General features: G+C 51.7%; 2 protein-coding genes across 2 annotated transcripts in view; one reads left to right on the forward strand and one right to left on the reverse strand.

Moving 5' to 3' along the window:
• Positions 1–615: 615 nt before the first annotated feature.
• CSUI_003316 (ribosomal rna large subunit methyltransferase j protein) lies at positions 616–9302 on the forward strand. Its single transcript, XM_068063514.1, has 9 exons — positions 616–1244; positions 1964–2146; positions 2587–2739; positions 2871–3161; positions 3324–3569; positions 3919–4070; positions 4587–4672; positions 5210–8639; positions 9260–9302. Exons 1-8 carry the CDS (start codon positions 1100–1102, stop codon positions 7338–7340), a joined length of 3387 nt encoding a protein of 1128 aa, XP_067924509.1. The 5' UTR covers positions 616–1099; the 3' UTR covers positions 7341–8639; positions 9260–9302.
• CSUI_003317 (ef hand domain-containing protein) overlaps positions 8894–17750 on the reverse strand; it is a 31555-nt gene continuing 22698 nt past the window's right edge. The window contains exons 28-39 of the mRNA XM_068063515.1: positions 17325–17478; positions 16898–17029; positions 16364–16651; positions 15417–15769; positions 14520–14828; positions 13988–14172; positions 12934–13402; positions 12250–12477; positions 11616–11805; positions 10653–10799; positions 10081–10217; positions 8894–9392 (exon numbers count right to left, since the gene is read on the reverse strand). Coding sequence (XP_067924510.1) covers positions 9270–9392; positions 10081–10217; positions 10653–10799; positions 11616–11805; positions 12250–12477; positions 12934–13402; positions 13988–14172; positions 14520–14828; positions 15417–15769; positions 16364–16651; positions 16898–17029; positions 17325–17478 — 2715 coding nt within the window. The 3' untranslated portion in view covers positions 8894–9269. The remainder of the gene's footprint in view (positions 9393–10080; positions 10218–10652; positions 10800–11615; positions 11806–12249; positions 12478–12933; positions 13403–13987; positions 14173–14519; positions 14829–15416; positions 15770–16363; positions 16652–16897; positions 17030–17324; positions 17479–17750) is intronic.

Genomic DNA, 17750 nt, shown 5'->3' on the forward strand with positions numbered 1-17750 from the left:
GTTCTCTATAATAAGAACGGGCACAGCATTGTTGTAGGCGGACGCCTCTATGCAGCTTACTTGGACCCTGCATGAGCTGAGGTCTTTTCGTCGTTCTGAGTGCGACTTTCAGCAGTACTGAACTCTAAAGCATCTGATTGGCTGCGTAGCTCGAAGACGGTGGATCGTATACACGAAGAAAACCACTCCTCTCTTCAAGTGGCCGATGGTTCCATTTCTGTCTCTTGTTCACCTATATATCTCGTGCCCGTCTCACCTGGCACGGCGGTAGGTATCGGTCCTCTCCCTGCAGGAAGAAAGCACGCACTGTCAAACTCATAAAAGGGCGCGTTCGACGTCGTCTGACATGGAGTACTAGGAGCCGATCAAAAGAATCGTACTGGTAGAGCCTTCGAAAACTACGGATCATATCCACAGGGGCCTAGAGAATGTCCGGGTGCAGTGCGGATGGCCAAGGTAAAGAGTCGGGTGCTGTGATGTTTCACCGGGCTGCGGAACCGAATACGAGTCACCCCCGATCTACTGTGGTCGGCCAAAAGAAGCAGGGGGACGCCGAAGGGTCCATACGGTCCGAGTGCTTATTCTTCTGGGATCGGGTGGAGGTCAGCTCATGTCAGTGCATCGGCTGGTCGGCGACCGTCTCGGTACACCCATGTTCGCAGTGAGGCGACGGGGACTATACTTGCACTGATCTGAGGCTTCAGAAGTGCTGAAAGCAGCATTGCAGGGAAGTTCCCGCTGCATTCAGGTGTTAAAGAAATCCTCAAAAATGTGTTGAGTCGCCGGGACTTGCCCCTCTGGGCAACACGTTCAGGCGTTTGCGTGCCGGTGCCGCACGAGTTTTTTCCGAGATTTTCGAGTTTTTCCAAAGGCGAGACACATTTTTGCACTCTGTTGACGCCTTTCTTGGCTTCTTAGACTGTCCAGGTGGCCACTGTTGTTGCCTTTCCTGGTCCGACAGGACAGCCTCGCTGTCAGTGCGGAGTTTCAAGTATACAGGTAGATTAGTTTTGTCAAGAGTTTTTCCGTTTTCCCCTTTGACCCGACGTGGCTCGGACCCCGCTCTGTCATTTCCCCTCCTATCATTGCTACACACACCATGGACTTCTCCCCCGCCTACGGCAGATCCCCTGTCCAAGGGGAGATTTTACAGACTCTCCGGGGAGCGACGACGCCCCGGACCCCCGGTCTGGGTGGATCGCCCACGGCGCGCTCTGCTTTCCTTTACTACCCACTCAAATGCAGTAAGCCTTCTCCGTAAGCAGAGGCTGGTGACCGTATTCCTCTCCTGTGTGCCCACTAAAGCTGCCCGTTGTTGGCCACAGTCCAGTCCAAGTAGGACAGCCCTTCAGGACACCTGGCAAGGTGGCGGACCGCCTTCTGCCTTCGAGGGTGCACGGTCGGAGAGTTTGGCAGATTTGTGGGACAGATTGAACTGGTTTGCTCCTGCATTCCGCTGAGCCGCCACTTTTACCCGCGGCTCCCACGAAGTTCTCACCGCTTCAGTCGTGACGCCACTTCGCTGTGCGGAGAACTTGCGTAAGGCCGGTCCCGGCGTGTAGTCCATGGTTCCTCTGTGCTTGTCCACAAATAGAAGCATTTCCACTCTGCAAAAGGGCCCGTGTATCAGGCGCAGAGAGCAGCCGACCGCAGTTCTTCACCTACAGATACCCACAATAACATCATTGGGTTTCGGCTCGACAAGGCCCAGATCTCTTTTCCGAGTGAGACCATTGCATGACCCAGCACTGGAGAAAGCCGCAGGATGTGATGTTAGTCCACCACAATTCGGAGGCGGCGAAGCACGCCATGGGCAGGGCAGATGCATTACAACAGCTAGGCGCAACGAGACTTACTTTGAGCCTGCCCAGTCACCTGAAAAACTGTCCCTACACATCAGCGCGCCGTACACTAGGGAACCGTTCATGAGGGAAGTCTCGACGTTTGGTTTTGCTCTTCTAAGGCCTTCGGGAGACGCCTTCGGCCATCGAAAGCCTCGTCTCCGCGGTGAATGCAGAACCGTTGCAGATGCGCAGTGCCCGCGACAGTGAACGGCTGCTCCACAGCGACTTCTGTGAGAGGGCTCTCATCGAGGAACAGCTGCGGCAGAAGAGTCTTCTGGATGAAGTTTACGATGCTGGACAGGGTGAGCAAGCACAAGCAGGCCGTCAACCTAGAACTGCAGTCGAGCAAGCGGGCATCTCGAGATGATCGCCTCCAGAATTCCCGACAAAAATAGTCACGCAGGGCAGGACGAGTAACGACGCCAGCTAGAACGAGATGAGGCGAAAACCTAATGTCTTACGTGTTGGTCGAGTCTATTTATCTCTCGGGGTTGCTCAGTTCGTCAACATTGGAAAGTTGTAATTCAGCGTCTCAGTGGCCGCTGTGAAGTACCAGCCATTATAGACGAGGTCGGACGTTCACACCGAATAGTGCGTCCATTCGCCATTAACTGGGAAACAAACGCCTCCAGATAATGTCGCAGCTTCGCAGCTCACCCCGCGAGTTCCGCCTAGGTGAGAAAGCGGGAGCCCGATGCGAGGCGAGGGCACACGACTCGTGTGTCTGTTCTCCGGCATACAGGCAAGATTTGGAAAGTGGCGCAGTTCTCCATGTTTCCCTCTGACTGTAAGGGTAGCTTCCAGCATCGTACGCGATCTGGGGATAAGCTCCAAGAGATTTCGGAGTGGCTTCAAGAAAGACGGATGGAGAGTCTTCCGGAGATGCTAGTCAAAGGTACGTGACTCCCTGCGTTGAAGGCCCAGTCCGACTGTTCACGAAGAAACTGCCACTCCCGCCTCCACACGAGAGATTTAGTGAGGGCAGGAGCAAAGAGGAAGGAAGATTGATCGCTTGTTTGTTCTTAGGGGCGTCTCCAACAAACCCCTCGTTTTTCCTGGATCTGTGCGCGGGTCCGGGAACCTGGTCGGACTGGCTACTTGACGAGATCGACTGCCTAGACCAGAAACGCTTCGAAGCAGAATGTGCAAGTTCTCCTGGTTTTGGTCTGGACTACAATAGAGGTGGTCAAACGGCTACACCGGGGCACAGTTGTTACGGCTTCGGAATCTCCTTGACAGTCTCCGACTTAGTAATGATGAAGGACTCCAAGTTCTGGCACATCGCAAGAGAGGTCACAGAGAGGCCAAACTATGAGGGTAAGCATGGAAAGGGAGAGAGTGTCAGGAGCCAACAAAGCGAGCAAAGCTGTCCTCTCTGCACTGAACCTTCTCAGATGGTTGCTCAAGCATACGTGCGCGTATAGTTCCGTGTGTTCCGGAAGAAAGTTCCTTTGATGCCCCTACTATCACCGTTTGCAGGAGTGACCGGACTGAACAGAAGCGGGAACCTGTACTCCAGTAAGAATATCCGCATGATGAGGCAGAAAATCGAGCAGCGTGTGAACGAAATCGTCGAGTTCTGCGCAAGCCGAGCCGGAGAGACACCTTCCGCGGGACAGGGTATATCTCCCCTTTCCGCAAGCTCGCGTCTGCAGAGAGGGAAGCAAAACCTTGAAAACAAGGGCGTGATCAAGCTGATCGTTGCCGACGGCGGCATCACCGTTCGTAAGATTCACCCTGATGCACACACACACGTTTTTCAGGAAGCAGGCTGAAAGATTCCCGTCCTCACGGCACGGGTACGACACACGAAGGGCTCGGACCCTTGCGCTTCAGCCTTTCTTCGGGTGGACTCTGGTAGACTGTCCACCCGCGAAGATTAGCATCTGGTAGATTGTCCATCAGCGAATATTAGGATGTCTTCCTAAGCATCAAAGCGGTGACGGCACGTGCAGAAAATTTGTGTGTGCCGTCAGCTTGGGAGAATCATTTTTCACTGATGGCAGACGGTATATGGTTTCTGTCAGGACAAGCCTAACAGATCCACGAAAGCTGCTTTTTTCTTGTCCTCCAGCAAAGGTGTCGGTGACGGGGCAACATCTGGAAAACTATCAGGAGCTGCTCACCGGTCGGCTGCTGCTCTCGGAATTCGCTCTTTCCTTCCAGCTGCTACAGCACGGAGGAACGTTTGTCTGCTCGGTTTTTGACGTCTTCACTCCCTTTACTGTAAGACGGAGGAGTTAGAGAAAGAAATCATAGTGTTGTCCTTCCATCTACGTATTCGGGGGGACCTTTTGCTGGGCAGCTAAGGAGTTGCGCCTTCGGACTCCGGAACGGAGCTATCTCGCTGTTTTGCCGTAGGGGAGTGTACAGGCACAGATAGAGGTACACTCCGGGTAGTATCCTCTCACTGGGACAGAGTCTACCGGAGTTCTGGTGTCTGTAAAACTCTTTTCTACGGTTAGCAGGGCTTCGCCGCGTCTTCCGAATTCTCTGCCTTTTTCACTATCCCACCAGGCCTCTTTTTCCCCATGATCTGCGATGAGCCATCCAGACTGTAGGGAAAAATGCATTGCTTTTTCTTTGGGTCGCTCTGTGTTTGCTCAGCTCAGGGTCGCGAGTCCTTGATCAGGAGGGTATGCACTCACATGTCTTTGAGAAGAAGACACTGCTGCCTTGTTTGGCTGTGCCCAGGGAATACAGGTGTTGGTTATGCGGTTTGGGTCTTGTCGGGATATGCAGGCTTCTCTTTTGTACATGTGCACGGTTCTGTTCGAGGAGGTGTACATTGTCAAGCCCTCCCGCAACCGGTGGACGAACTCGGAGAGGTACTGTTGTTTCTCGCAGCCCCCCGTGGAGGCAGTAGGGCTGATTGTGTTCCCAGTGCTTTTACAGGGAGACACATGAAGTTGCGTCTGATGCTCAGTTAGTGTTGTCTCGCGAGCAAGGATTCTGCTCGCACTCCCTTAGAACCATATAAGCTTGGAAGCTTATATCATTCTGGGAGGTCACTCTTCTGTTAGCACTCGTAGCGTATCTCTGGCTGTTTGGTCCTCACATTCCTTCTGGTCTTGCTGCGCTGCTGTTTGTAAGGTGTGGATTAACCTTAGTCTTTGAGATAGACTGCTTCACTTGGTGTTGTAACAGGCTCGTCTTCACTGCGAGTTGCGCTATGCATTCACCATGATGGTAATGAGTTATCTTGCTTCTATCGCGGTCAGTGCAACCGTGAGACCCAGGGTTCAGATGTGCGTACTGCAAACAAAAGTGTGCGCTAGAATGCTTGTAAACTGGGTCAGTTGCAGAAAAAAGAAAAGATGGCCTTTTCTCCGCGTGCTTTGTGCCTTGTTTTTCTTCTTCTTCAGACAATTGGTAGCTCTGAATTTCCGCCGACTTCGTTCCATCAACCTCTCCGCCTTGGTCGCTGCCTCTGCCGAGGCTGCCGAGACAACAGGATCTGTCCCATCCACTCCTAGTCGTTCAACACCGTCGCGTCGTGCTCCTTATTTGGCCCTAGTGTCTCGTGTCTACACAGCCTTCCGTGACAGGCTACTGCAGGTACACGAGGCAATCGACGAGGCCACGGCACCAATGGACTACTACACGATTCTTCCAGAGACCGTTCTTCCGAGGTCCGTCCTAACCGCCGACACCGTTTTCGCACAGTCGTACCGGCACATGTGTGAAGAGCTCTGTAGACTGCAGTGTACAAGCCTCAACCAGACATACATGAAATTCCTTGAACTCCAGCGGGATCCGGAACAGCTTAGCGAGCTCCGCCAAAGGCAGAGAACTCTCGAGCGATGTATGAGCGCTGTGAAGGGAGGGGCAGCCGCAGCTGTTTCGTCGTCCCTACGGCGTCCTGCATCTCGTCCGGCTCTCCCTCCTCCTGCCCAAGTCAAATTGCCTGCCCGGGAGGCACCCCCTCCTAGGACTGGAGGATGGGCTGCTGCTATCGAAAGGCGCAGCGCGCCCGACGCAACCACTGCGTCGACCTCGGAGGGTACGCCGGAAGCCCTTGACTGGAGGAGTGGGCAAAGGTCAACCGACGTCAAAACGGGAGCAGGTGTCAACGTGAGAGAGAAGGAAGGAGCGGCAAGCGAGAGATCGAGCACCAAGGCAGAGAGAGCAGTGAGTGGAGCAGGTTTATTCCCAGAGGCAAAAGCGTCCTTGCCAGGTGGGAAACTCCGAACTATGGAGACTGCAAGACAGCCGTTTGCTCTGCAAACTGCCAGTGCCGGCAAGAACATGGACAGACCCGAACAGAAGACACATCCTGGCCCGGATGATCGCTGGCGCGCAATGATTATGAGGAGCGGGAGAGACCCTATCACACACCGACCGACGGGGTCCGGTGCTCAAAGCACGAAAGAAGTCGACACTGCTTCTTCTAGTGCTCCCACGATGGACGGGGAAAGAAGAGGTGTAGACACGGTCCAAACAGAAGGCCAACAAACTAATCCACCTGTGCACACGGGTAACGGGACGACTACCGAGTCGAAGGACGAAGAAAAGAACGAAGAAACCGGCGGTCCTCCTCTGGGAACTCCTGCGGGAGGAAGCGGAAGCATTGACGCAGATGTACTTTACATGATCCAGTCTCCAGAGGAAGAAGAGGCAGAAGAGGAAGATGAGTCACAGACAACCCCTGAAAGCGTTCTGTTACCACCTCATCAACAGGGTGAACAGACGCCGGCGAGTGAAGCACACGGAAAGGGCATGTCATTCCAGGTACTGCCTACAAAGTCTGAAGAGGAGCGCTTGCCGCGAAGAGGTGAGGACGGCGCAGACGAAGCTGCCGCGTACACAGCGGCATCTCTTGTAGAGTCCGTTCTCGGCTCAGACGAGGAACGCGATGACAAGGAGGTGGGAGAGTTGGTATCTCCTGTTGTTTCCCCGAAGACAGCTCTAGACACGTCGGAAGAGGCTGAGAATCTCTACAGACCAGCAGTCCCTCCGGAGAACGCGGAAGAATCACGAGAGGAGCCAGCTGACTTCTTCCCTTCGAGCGAGAAAAGACTAGACACCAGCTTCGAAGAAACAGAAGTGATAGATAACACACCGATATTGGGCTACGGCTCAGGGAGGTTGTCAGTTGTCTCGGAGGTCCACCAGGGCTTGGAAACACGAGGCCCTGAGGAGACCATAAAGCTGACTTCCCCTGACAGACACGACCAAGCTCCGTCCCTCCAATTGCCCAAAGGTGCCACGGGTGCTGAGCGTCTGGCCGCGGTGATTAAGGGCCAGAAAAAGATGACGTGCAACATTTTCTTACAGGAACATCTCCATGAAGGCCAGAAGCTCACGCTGATCGACGCGCCGACCGACACTACCCCAGATCCCGATATAGCTGATGACGGCCTAGGAAAAACAAAATTTTTACGGGTTTCAGAAGAAGAATTTTGTACTGCGAGTACCTCCGTTACTGAGATGATGGATCTGACTGCCGCTCACTGTCTCGAGGGCACACCCCCAGGCACTTACGAGGTTGCCTAACGACCACACCGTACCTTTACTCAACAACGAAAGTAGCTATCCGCAAGACTGTGTCTCGCTGTCGTTAGAGCGGCCAGCGAGGAAGACTCTCCTAACTTGATACCGCAGGGCGCTGATGGGATGTGTCGCGAAAACTCAGAAGTCCCCTGGTAAAACAGGTCCTTCTTGTCCCAGGAAAGCGAGTCCGCCGAAACTTTCAACTAGACGGTGTGGAGAGGCCGTTTTTTCTCTTCAGACGACACAGGTGGAAGTTATCGTCTCATACCTCATCCAGGTGACTTGTAAGGAAGCAGCAGTCAAAATCACAGTGAGGCCAAGCGCAATGACCGGAGCCCGTCGAGCGGTGGATGTATTGGACGGAGGCGTTACCGAGTGCTTAGTGGCTGCTCAAATCCGCGGGTAGAAAGACAGAATCAAGGTTCGTGCCATCGAGGGTATTATGAGATTCACCCCCCCGAGGCGTCGGAGCCTGAGCACGAAATAAAGCCTGCGCAGGTATTGTATGTATTTTCTGTCCCTTCTTTGCAATGTCACACTCGAGCGTCAGCGGTTTTTTGGGTGAAACCTGAGGGAGCCAGGTGGACCCGTTACGTATGTCTACTGGGATGGGGTGGCGGCTCACCCTGACGCAGTTGAGTTTTCAGGAAGTTGTAGTGCTCTCATATTTACAGGTATTTCACTACTTCTTTTCATCCATGCGCGGGGAACGCTCTCGAGGGGACAGTCGTGGACAGGTATGACCAAGAGGTAGTCAGTGTGCGGCGGGCTGGCCTTCTGCGTCAGGCAGAGGGGGCATCGTGAGAATCCAGCTCTGCGCCTAATGAAAGACCGCCTGTCTCGCGCCGCGAGCGACTGCCGTATGTATGGTCATCTGCACGGGGCTTTGGAGAAGAAGTTGGTCGTGACAAGAGTGGGGGCTGTCCTGAAGGACGAGTTCCGTCGAGTTTGATTTTTTTCAGAGCCCGTGTAGCTTCATGCTTTTTCGCACCTGGTTGGGTAATACTCGAAGCATGGCTGTACGACTCTACCTTTGCCTCCGGCAATTGCCGTTGACCGTTTGGAGCTACAGCGTTTCCTTGTTCTCAAGCAGGTCGTACGATTTTTTCTTTTGTAGCCGTACTCTTTCTGTCTATGGCTGTCTCTGTTGGCTACTGTCAGACGGCCTGTTTCTGTGAGTTTTACCAACCAGCAATGAATCTCATTCGCTGAATTTAGGCTCGATTCATTTAGTGCAGGCTCTCCATCATACCGGCTTATGGCCCTGCCCAGGGGGGCTTCGAGGAAGCCTTCTCAGCCCGGGTATGATCAACGTCATGCTGTAGGCATGTCGTGACACCGCCCAAAGCAACCCGCGCAACCCCGGCCAAAAAACTGGCAATGCCCGTGGTGGAGTGAGGTGCATCAGCCCACTAGACTCATTGGTCGTTCCGGTTCATCCTGGTGAAGCAAAAGGCATGGCATTCGCTTTTAGCCAGGGCTCATGACACTAGAAATAGTTCTTCGTTTGCTAGAAGGGAGACATACTATTCGGATGTTAGTCTTATTAGTACTAAGGGGTACTACGGTCATATTATCCCAGGAGGGCGGCGCATCGGAGCCCCGCCAGTTTCTGTCTTCGTGGTGTTTGTTCCCTCGAGCCCTTCTTGTGGGACACGGGCACTTCCATACTCCCCCGTCGTACGTACGCTGCGCCGCATCATATGTTCTGCGGACACGCTGTCTTGAAACGCACACGCGACCTGAGGTGAAGAGTCTGGACAGCGAGACACAGGAGTAGCAGGACTCACGACGACGAGCACAGATTATAGCGCGGCCGGAGTCTGAAAAAATCACCCAGCCGTGTATGCCTGCACACACAAGATCAGGAAACTGATCAGGATTCCCTGTAGTTGTCCTGCGCCGTGTGCATGGCTTTCCAGGTTGCTGGACTCATGGGTCAGGATCAACCACACGCACCGATTGTCGTTTTCTGAAGTCTCTCCGGGAATCAGCTGTTGTTTCCTTCCCCTCCTTCTTATGCTGCTGACGAGAGAGGAAGCCCCTGTGCTGAATCTGCCAGTATAAAGACAGCAGGATACAGGATACACAGACCGGCTCAGTGTTTCCAACTCGCTCGTTCTTGCGACCGTTTCCGCCGTTGAATCTTTTTTGAGCGGTGTCGGGGTACTCCTACCTATTCTACGGAACCCTTGAATACTTCTGCATCTTCAGAGTGACGCACTGGGCCCACGATGGGAACATCGCACCGCGGCCCCTCTGATGAGAAGAATAACTACGCATGTCAACGAGAGATACCATATCAATTTTTCGACGTCCGCTGGCTGCAGACGAAAGCCCACACTAACACTCACCTGGCAAAGGATAAAGAGCCGAAACACGAAGACGATGCTGCGCAACTGTAGCCTGCTCTCAGGCCGTTCACGCGTCTACGGACAAACATGCCTCTCTACATAAACTGGTCACAAGCAGGTATCCCCGAGCTTCAAGGCTCCTGACCGGATGTTCAACTATCGGAGTTGTCCCTCCACAGCCCAGAGATCCACCAGTTAGACTGCGGAGTCTGAGCTTGTACAAGAATGCCACAAGCGGCTGCCAGATCTCATATACAGTTGCAAGAGCATGGTTCGAACTTCTCTGCATGGTTTAACTCGAATGCCCCGCCCTTCAACAGCGCACAATCGTGCCACCCGGGTAAGGGGGTAAACCTCTCGAAACTCGTTCAGAACGGGCTATCTCTTACTTGGAAAGTGACGCGAGCGCGAGCATAGCCTGCCGAATTCCTCACGACAACCGTGTACGTCCTACGAGCGACGCGGAAGGGCTTAGCGCCGAAGGAGGAAACAGGATGGTGACTAGGCACCCTCATCACCGCGTCGTCTACAGGAATGAGACATGCAATCGAAACAAGAAGCGAGCGCCGAACGGTGTTTGACAGCTGCGGGAAACCGTCAACGAGCCAAGAAAGATGGTGGCGCTGGCGTACTGAAGGAGCACCGACACATGTGAATCCGTTGCTACACCGCATGAAGAATCTGTCCACTCATCGTTGCCCCGACAGAAATCAACGTACACTAACAGATCGAGTCTGACCCCTCCACGACCTTCAAGCATGACAAGGCTTCCCTTGCTTTGTTGCTCCTGCTTAGATTATGCTAAGAGATATCTAGATGCGCAGGCTAGTGCATGTGTGTGTCCACACATACATGCACTAGCCTGCGCATAAAGAGAGAGTCCATATATATATATATAATGTTTGGACTGTATCTATATATATATATGTTTGGACTCTCCTGAAAGAGCTGTTAAGCTCACGTTGGTGTGACGTTATTCTTTCGTCCGGGCCTCCCTCAGTGCACCCGTCAGAACGCATAGAAGGAGAGGACCGGAAGATTTTCTTTTCTCCAAGCTGGAAAGAGCCGAGATGTTCTTCTTGGCTGGGAATCGTCCCTTCGATGATTCCTGCAGAAGAACGCGGCAAAGTCAGCCATATCAAACCTCCCGTCAACGAAGGTCGAAGCCCTTTTTCCATGCACCGTTTCACTGCCTCCATAGTTCACACGCCACTATCCTGCGAAGACCTTCACTTATTCTTCTTCATCCCAGTGAGATGAGCCCCTACTTCTAATTTGTCGACTGAGACAAGCTAACGTCATGCGCGTAGGATGGAAGAAGTGAAAACTCCACTACTATGCACACGTGAAGCAGGCTTCAAGAAAGGTGATGAGGAATTCGACATTGCTAAAAGAGCGAGTACAAGCCTGTGCAATCACTCGCATTCAGGAACTGGTCGCCTAAGTAATGAAACCATCGAGTGTCCGCACATCCGGAGCTACCGAATTACTTATACCTGGTCTCTCCCGACACGCCCATATATTGCCGAGTCGGCAATGCGCTATCAATCTGGTTTCCAGCAACTGCCAAAGAACGAAGCTGAAACTGTTCTCTAACCTTAGGTTCACGCTAAAAGAGCACACCATATCTGCACACCTACACCACCGTGCATTTTTCCATGTCCCAGAAAATAGCGCTTAAACAGTCAAACGCACGCGGATGCAACTATGCTGCACGTGCCTGTCACCCGTGCCAGTCTCGCCACCCGTTGCTATAGAGTAGATAGGGTTCCTTAACATTAGTTCGCTTTTCGTTATCCGCTCCCGCACAACCTGCTGTCGGCTCTACATCCGGCTCCCTGTGATCCTTACATATACACATGCACCATTCATCTGGAGACAGACAGAATGGTTCTGAGCTGACATCACTCTCGGGGGAGCTCACCGGTACGAGTGTTAAAGGTAAGTCCAGTTTTCTTTGGAAGGCGAGGGCTAATTGACCAGCGGAGCTTGTCCCTGTCGACCCGGCCGGAGACAGTCGGATCGAGGCGCACGTAGGACCCCGGAGAAAACGTGACGCACGGACGTGGATCTTCAAGGTCTGGACGGAACTTCCGCGGCACCAAGTAGCGAAGCTGGAGCAAAGCGCACAAGTAGCAAGCGAAGGAAACAGTGGAACCTTCTCTCCGCAATGGCATCACTGAACTGCCTTGGTGTCTCTAGAGTTAGCGACTAAAGACAGTTTCCGGAGGCCCTGAAGGCTGCTGAAGCCTACGAGGGACTTGTTCAAACCCCGTCTCGCGTGAAGTATTGGCTGCACAAGCAATCGAGGAGAACTACTAGAACAGAACGCAGATGTTTCGCCCCTCTGCCTCCCCCCCCCCCTGGCCACGAAAGACTTTCCCGTTATTCTGGCAGTTCCTTCTACCGAGAGATAACCCAGCCCTGTACGCTTGACAGAGAGTAAGTGGAACAAGTAGACATTCTGCTTAGTGGATCTCCGAGTTCTCACAAGTACGCTTCTCGGTCAGAGCCCGTTGAACACTACGTAATGAAGAGAGCAATGACAGAGTGCCTACTTTCGTAGGTTTTCCCTCTTTCGAGGGACGCTCCGGCTTGATGTATTCTTGTAGCTCTTCGACCTGCTCTTTGGCTTTCGAAAGCTGGTCACCCATAATCATCTCTATTCTCTCTTTCATCTTCGCTTCCACTTGCTCCATTTCCTGGCTCGCACTCGACTGTAACCCGACAGCTCCCAATACCGCTAGGAGCGACTGCACTGCTGTGCTGATGCCGCTCTTCAGGCCCTGGTGAGAAGTGCGCACACAGGAAAGGTTGTCTCCTGACGAGCTGGCAAGTCCTTTGCTCGTGATATCTTGGTGCTAGAGTGAGACGGGTGGAGTTTTGGGTGACAAGCGACTGAGAGATACTCCGTGTAGACAGGTATCACCAAGACACGAAGGGGCGGTGAGTCTCCTGGGGTGCTGAGGGAATCGTAGAGAGGTGCACTCCGCGAAAGCTTCTCCATACCACAATAGAACGCAGAAACTGATTTACATAATGCACGCCTGCATATGCCGCGCACACATACACAGAATCTCTGTCTCTATCTCGCAGATACGCGAGAGTGTTCTGGGGAACGATACTGAATATATTTACATATATCTGGTGTTATCAAGTACGCGTACCTATATGATTATACATATATATACATACATATGAATATACTCTGAGAGTCTCTGCTGGTCAGGAGTGGAGCTTACCTCGAAGCTGGAGAAAGCAAGACCAAGGAAGCCGAAGAAGGCAAGGAGGCCAAGGGTAGTGCAACAGAGAATAGTCAGCATGCGTTCATTAGATAAGCCGACTTGCTTGAGAACAAGAACCGGCATGAGCCGCCCGAAAAGGACCTCAAAACCACTAAGGAGCTCTCCTAACGAAAGAGTCAAGTCCTGGTTAATATCCATCAGATCGAACATGCGCTTGATATCTTGCTCAGGCATCAGGACGCGCATCTTTTGAATGACGTCGCGGAGCATAGAGAAGGACATTCCGTTGACAGATAAATTTGACAGGATTCCTCCTATGTCTTCGGGTCGAATCAGTCCATATCGATTAGCTCGACGATCCATACCCGCTAATACCGAGCTGATGTGACTCTCCGCCACATCCAACTGCAAGGAGAGCTTGAGCAATACTCGGATGGCCTCCGGCCATAATCCCGTCATTAGCATACTGAGAAAAGCACATAGAGAGCGACAGCGTATGAATACATGTCTACCTCTATCTTATGTTTAGAGGGAAAGCGCCCGACAGATACCAGCAATCAGGCGCCTCCTCCCCTAGGAGTCGAAAGGACCGACAGCAGTGTCATTCTGTAGTCCTTGAGAGCAAGTCCGCAAGAGCCTAATGAGGAGTAAGCAAAACTATCACAATAGCCCGAACACCAGCGAATCAAGCACAGCACAATCCACAGAATAACTCAACAGAGACTAGTGACAACTCCCCCCCTTGGACTGACTTTTCTACCTAGAATCTCCTTATATCGCTCTCTCAGTTCACAAAACTTTGCTATCATATCTCCGCTATTCTTTCTACCCGAGCTCCTGCGGAGCACTGTCAGCTACTATACCGGTGAGTCTGCATGTAAACCACCCCGGTAGGACGGCTCGCTCAGCAGACACTTCCATTTCCACACTGCGCGACAACACTTCTACGGAGACTGACAGAAGGACCCGGCACCAACAAGGATTCTTGTAGCCTGTATGTATCTTGTCCTTCGCATCTGTCTCTACATCCTGTCTCCTCCCTTAATCTTACCGTGGTAGCTTCTTCTTGACCATTTCCATGCTGGCGACTCGGCCTTTCATCGGATCCATGCCAAGTTTATCCATCTCAATGCGTAGGTATTTCGTGGGGCACGTTTCACTCAGAAGCACAGGAGGGACGAAGTCCGTGATGTCCAGTGGTTCCTTCGGTAGGTCGTCCCATACGATTCTGGCAGACTGCAAAGTGTACGTACACAGATACAGGGGCCTGTACAGCTGTCGACAAATATTAGGAGGTTTCCAGCAGTCGACTCTCCGGTGTGTCTCATCTCACAAGCCAGGGGGGGGGGGCTTAGGTATCTTTTCATGCCATCAACCCTCGATGCAGTGAGTCATGACAGAGAAAAGACGAGAGGGCGTTAGAAAGAGACGTAGTTTGCTTGGAGAACGCATGCACATAAGGAAAGTTAATTATGTGGTCTATGATTGTCTGCTGTCCTTCAATTGAGGCTTAGACAGCTGGATAGCACACCCCGCATGACGTCAACTGAAGAAGATGCCGGTGATGAGAAAAAGAAACGTACCTTGTCAGGAATAACAACACCCAGCTGTCGAAGAATACGACGGAAAAGAACAAATGTCACGTAGCCCTTATACCCCATGATGCTAGAGACACTGTCTCGATTCGTTGCAGGTCGACCCCCTACAAGAGGTTGAAAGTAGATGCGAACAAGTCCAAGCTTGACATCTCTCTCCGGAAGAAATTGCTGGATGTCTTCATAGGAATCAAGGGAAAGAATAATCCACATGATACGTGAATGACGATGGCTGACTGACAACCCAAGCTTCGTTGCCACCTTGTGGAACATCTCGAAAGAAACCATTCTCATGCTCTGCATGAAAAAAGAAACAAGACACGTACTCAGCCTTCTTCATGAAGGAGACAATACACATGGCCTCTCATACGCCGATGACCGCCTATCAATACACGAAACTAAAGAGACATAAAAGCCTTAATAAAGTCGTCAGGAGAGATAGGTAAGTCCTTGATGAGTGAGCTTCGGAGGACTCCCAGCTGGGATCGAACAGAGTGCCATCATACTAAGCCTTGTTCATACAGTAGACTTCCTCGCACCATCTTCATCCTGGCGCGAAAGGAAAGCCCTCCCGCTGCTTATGAAACCTTCAAAACGCTCATTGTCTTCACGTGTTTTTTCTCAAGGTATGAGTGGATCCTGAGGTTTCGCTCTTTCATTCTGTCAAATAGACTCCTAGCCTCGTACAGCACACATCACACTGGCTGTCACCCTCCCAGGGCCCGTAGATTAGCTAAGCCTATCCCCGTATTGAGGAAAAGGTATCTCTCCTAGAAGGGAGACTGGAGAAATCAGCAGGCGTATTCAAATACATAGCTTTAACACTTGGGAGCGGAGTTCAATTGCCGAGATCTTTCATTCAAATCAGTGCGGTGCTATACTCACCTCATCGGCCGTATCTACCGTGACATCTGCTGGCAGAATCATCCCTGAGGCATCCCCGTCATCCGCATCAACTTGCCGTAGCGCTTGCTCCCGAGAGACCCCCCCGAGCTGCATGATACTTCCCGGTTTGTGCTCTTGCTTACGTCCTCTTAGTCTATCACGACCACGGCGCATCTCGGATACCTGTGGCTGGAAGAGTTTGTGGATTTCTTTCACAAACTCAAACATCTGTGACTTGCCCATGTAACCTGGACACGAGGACGTGAGGCGATCAAATGCCCGGAAGAGCTCGGGTGTCCAGCCGGGATCTTTACGGAATGAAGTCCAATCGATCACCTCATTCACTGTCTCACCTAGAGAGGGAATGAAAGGACAGGAATGTAACGAGGGTAAAATGAAGGAAAGTATCTTGCAAAAGAATCAAGATACTAGACCGCTTCTCTAGTATCAGCAGAGGACGTAACGACGCTGAAACCGACGGAGGATCCCAGCGCTCGTTGCAGTTGGGATGAATCCTTGGCACTAGTAAAAGTATGAAGAGATCTTCTGTCTCCTATTGGAGGAAGTTAGATCAACACGGCTAGTATGGTTTTTCCTTACGCCTAATGAAAGGATCCTAGACGCGCTTGATAAGTGGTGTGGGATGCGTGGGATGTATCTACTCTCGGTGATATGCCCAGGATCGATCGAGCTCTACTGTGATACGCAACGAAGAGGAGTAAAGATGGAAGACGAGAAACACCAGTGACATACCTCAAGCAGAAGAGAAACTCTACAGAAAGGTGGACCATGGTCATTAATGACGAGACACGGCTTTCATTCTGATACAGTGAGGGTAGGGAAATTACCTTCAGATCAGGACGATGTAAACGATACAAGAATACAAAAAAGTGGCGCGAACACCTCGTGTACTGAAGAAGACAATGAAGCAGATCGTCGAGACTTACTTGATGCCTCAATATCACAGACAGGAGATTCCTTGCGAATTCCTAAGTGATCAAAGGTATTCTGGAGATCCCCACTATCCTCTATGTATACACTTCCAATTTTCAAGTGTTGAAGACATGCAACGACTCCAGAGAAGTTCAGTCGGTTGTCAGTTAAGAGCTGAATGGCCTCATCGACTAAATCCAGAGGGAGAAATCCGGCGTAGTTGCTCAACTGATCAAAAACCGCCTTTATACGGAGAAGATTGCGACGATAACGTTTTTGCGATGGAGAGAAGTTCCCTTCATCTGGAAATACAGCACATTCTCATAACACCAAGACTAAGCGACATATCCAAAAAGAACCTTACAGAGCTCAGAGCAAAGCCACCCCCCTTACGGTCAAATGAATACAGACTGTTAGTTTCACAAACAAATACCACAAAGCCATCTCGGCGCTCTTCCCTAGACAGAGAGAAAGCTATTCCGGGACAACGAGAGACGAGTAAGAAGAACGGCTCCGTGTGTTTATGCTTGCCCTTCGCGCGCGCTTACCGAAAGAGTTGACGTGCGGGTCATCGGCATCCTCAAAGAGAAGAGCGCCAAGTTCGTCGACACCAACGGCTCCTCCTGGAAGCTCATCTACGTAGATGTCATTCCCCATTAGCTGGACAAGAAAGAGAAAGCCTGAAGAGGGAAGAAAGCAAAAGCCGCACGTCACCTGCAATATCAGGTAAGAGGCACTTCACTCGTACAGCCAGGGATTCAGAGACATCCTTAGGCATCTGCCATCTGACAGCCTCTTCCGTGATGAAAGCACGAAGCGGGAGACTCACAAAAAATCTCGAAAGATAGTCAGAAAAAAGTCCGGCTGTACTGACAGGCTGGGATCTTCAACAGTAATAGTCTATCAAACGCTTTGTCTTCAGGTACTCGGATGAGTCGATGATACACGTTAAAAGAGATTAGGAAAGCAACTTACAATCGAACCAGAGGTTTCGGTCGACTATATGGCGCAGAACTTGGACGAGGTGGGTTGTGGAGGTCATGCGTCTCAAACGACCTCCTAGTTGCTTGTCGATGGCCTCGGTGATGAGCTTAAGACACGCAGGCTCCACGGGACACAGTGCCTTGAACTGAAGAAGTCAAAGCAAAGGAAAGCCATGAAGACAGAATAACGACACCAAAAGAGAAACTACAGAACGAACTCGGAGAGGCCCTGGTAATGCCAGAGGATCCCCATACATCAATGTCACTCCCCCTCCCATTAGAAATGAGGAGCCGCCTAGTGTTACTCCACTGAAACGTGGAGAAACGCCTATGACTTTCCCACTTTCAGATATTCCGTACATTGACCCCTGCTGTACACGTTAGTTGGTGTTGCTCGTTTGTATAAAAAGTGCACTGT

The sequence above is a fragment of the Cystoisospora suis genome (genome assembly GCF_002600585.1).
Source record: "Cystoisospora suis strain Wien I chromosome Unknown contig_1453, whole genome shotgun sequence".
In the NCBI taxonomy this organism is placed as follows: Eukaryota; Apicomplexa; class Conoidasida; order Eucoccidiorida; family Sarcocystidae; genus Cystoisospora; species Cystoisospora suis.

Bases quoted from the DNA above. Each gene is read 5' to 3' on its own strand.
- CSUI_003316 (XM_068063514.1), top strand. From the start codon at position 1,100: ATGGACTTCTCCCCCGCCTACGGCAGATCCCCTGTCCAAGGGGAGATT. The intron at 1,245-1,963 runs GTAAGCCTTCTC...TGCTCTTCTAAG, and splicing joins TTACTACCCACTCAAATGCA to GCCTTCGGGAGACGCCTTCG. The intron at 3,162-3,323 runs GTAAGCATGGAA...CACCGTTTGCAG, and splicing joins AGAGAGGCCAAACTATGAGG to GAGTGACCGGACTGAACAGA.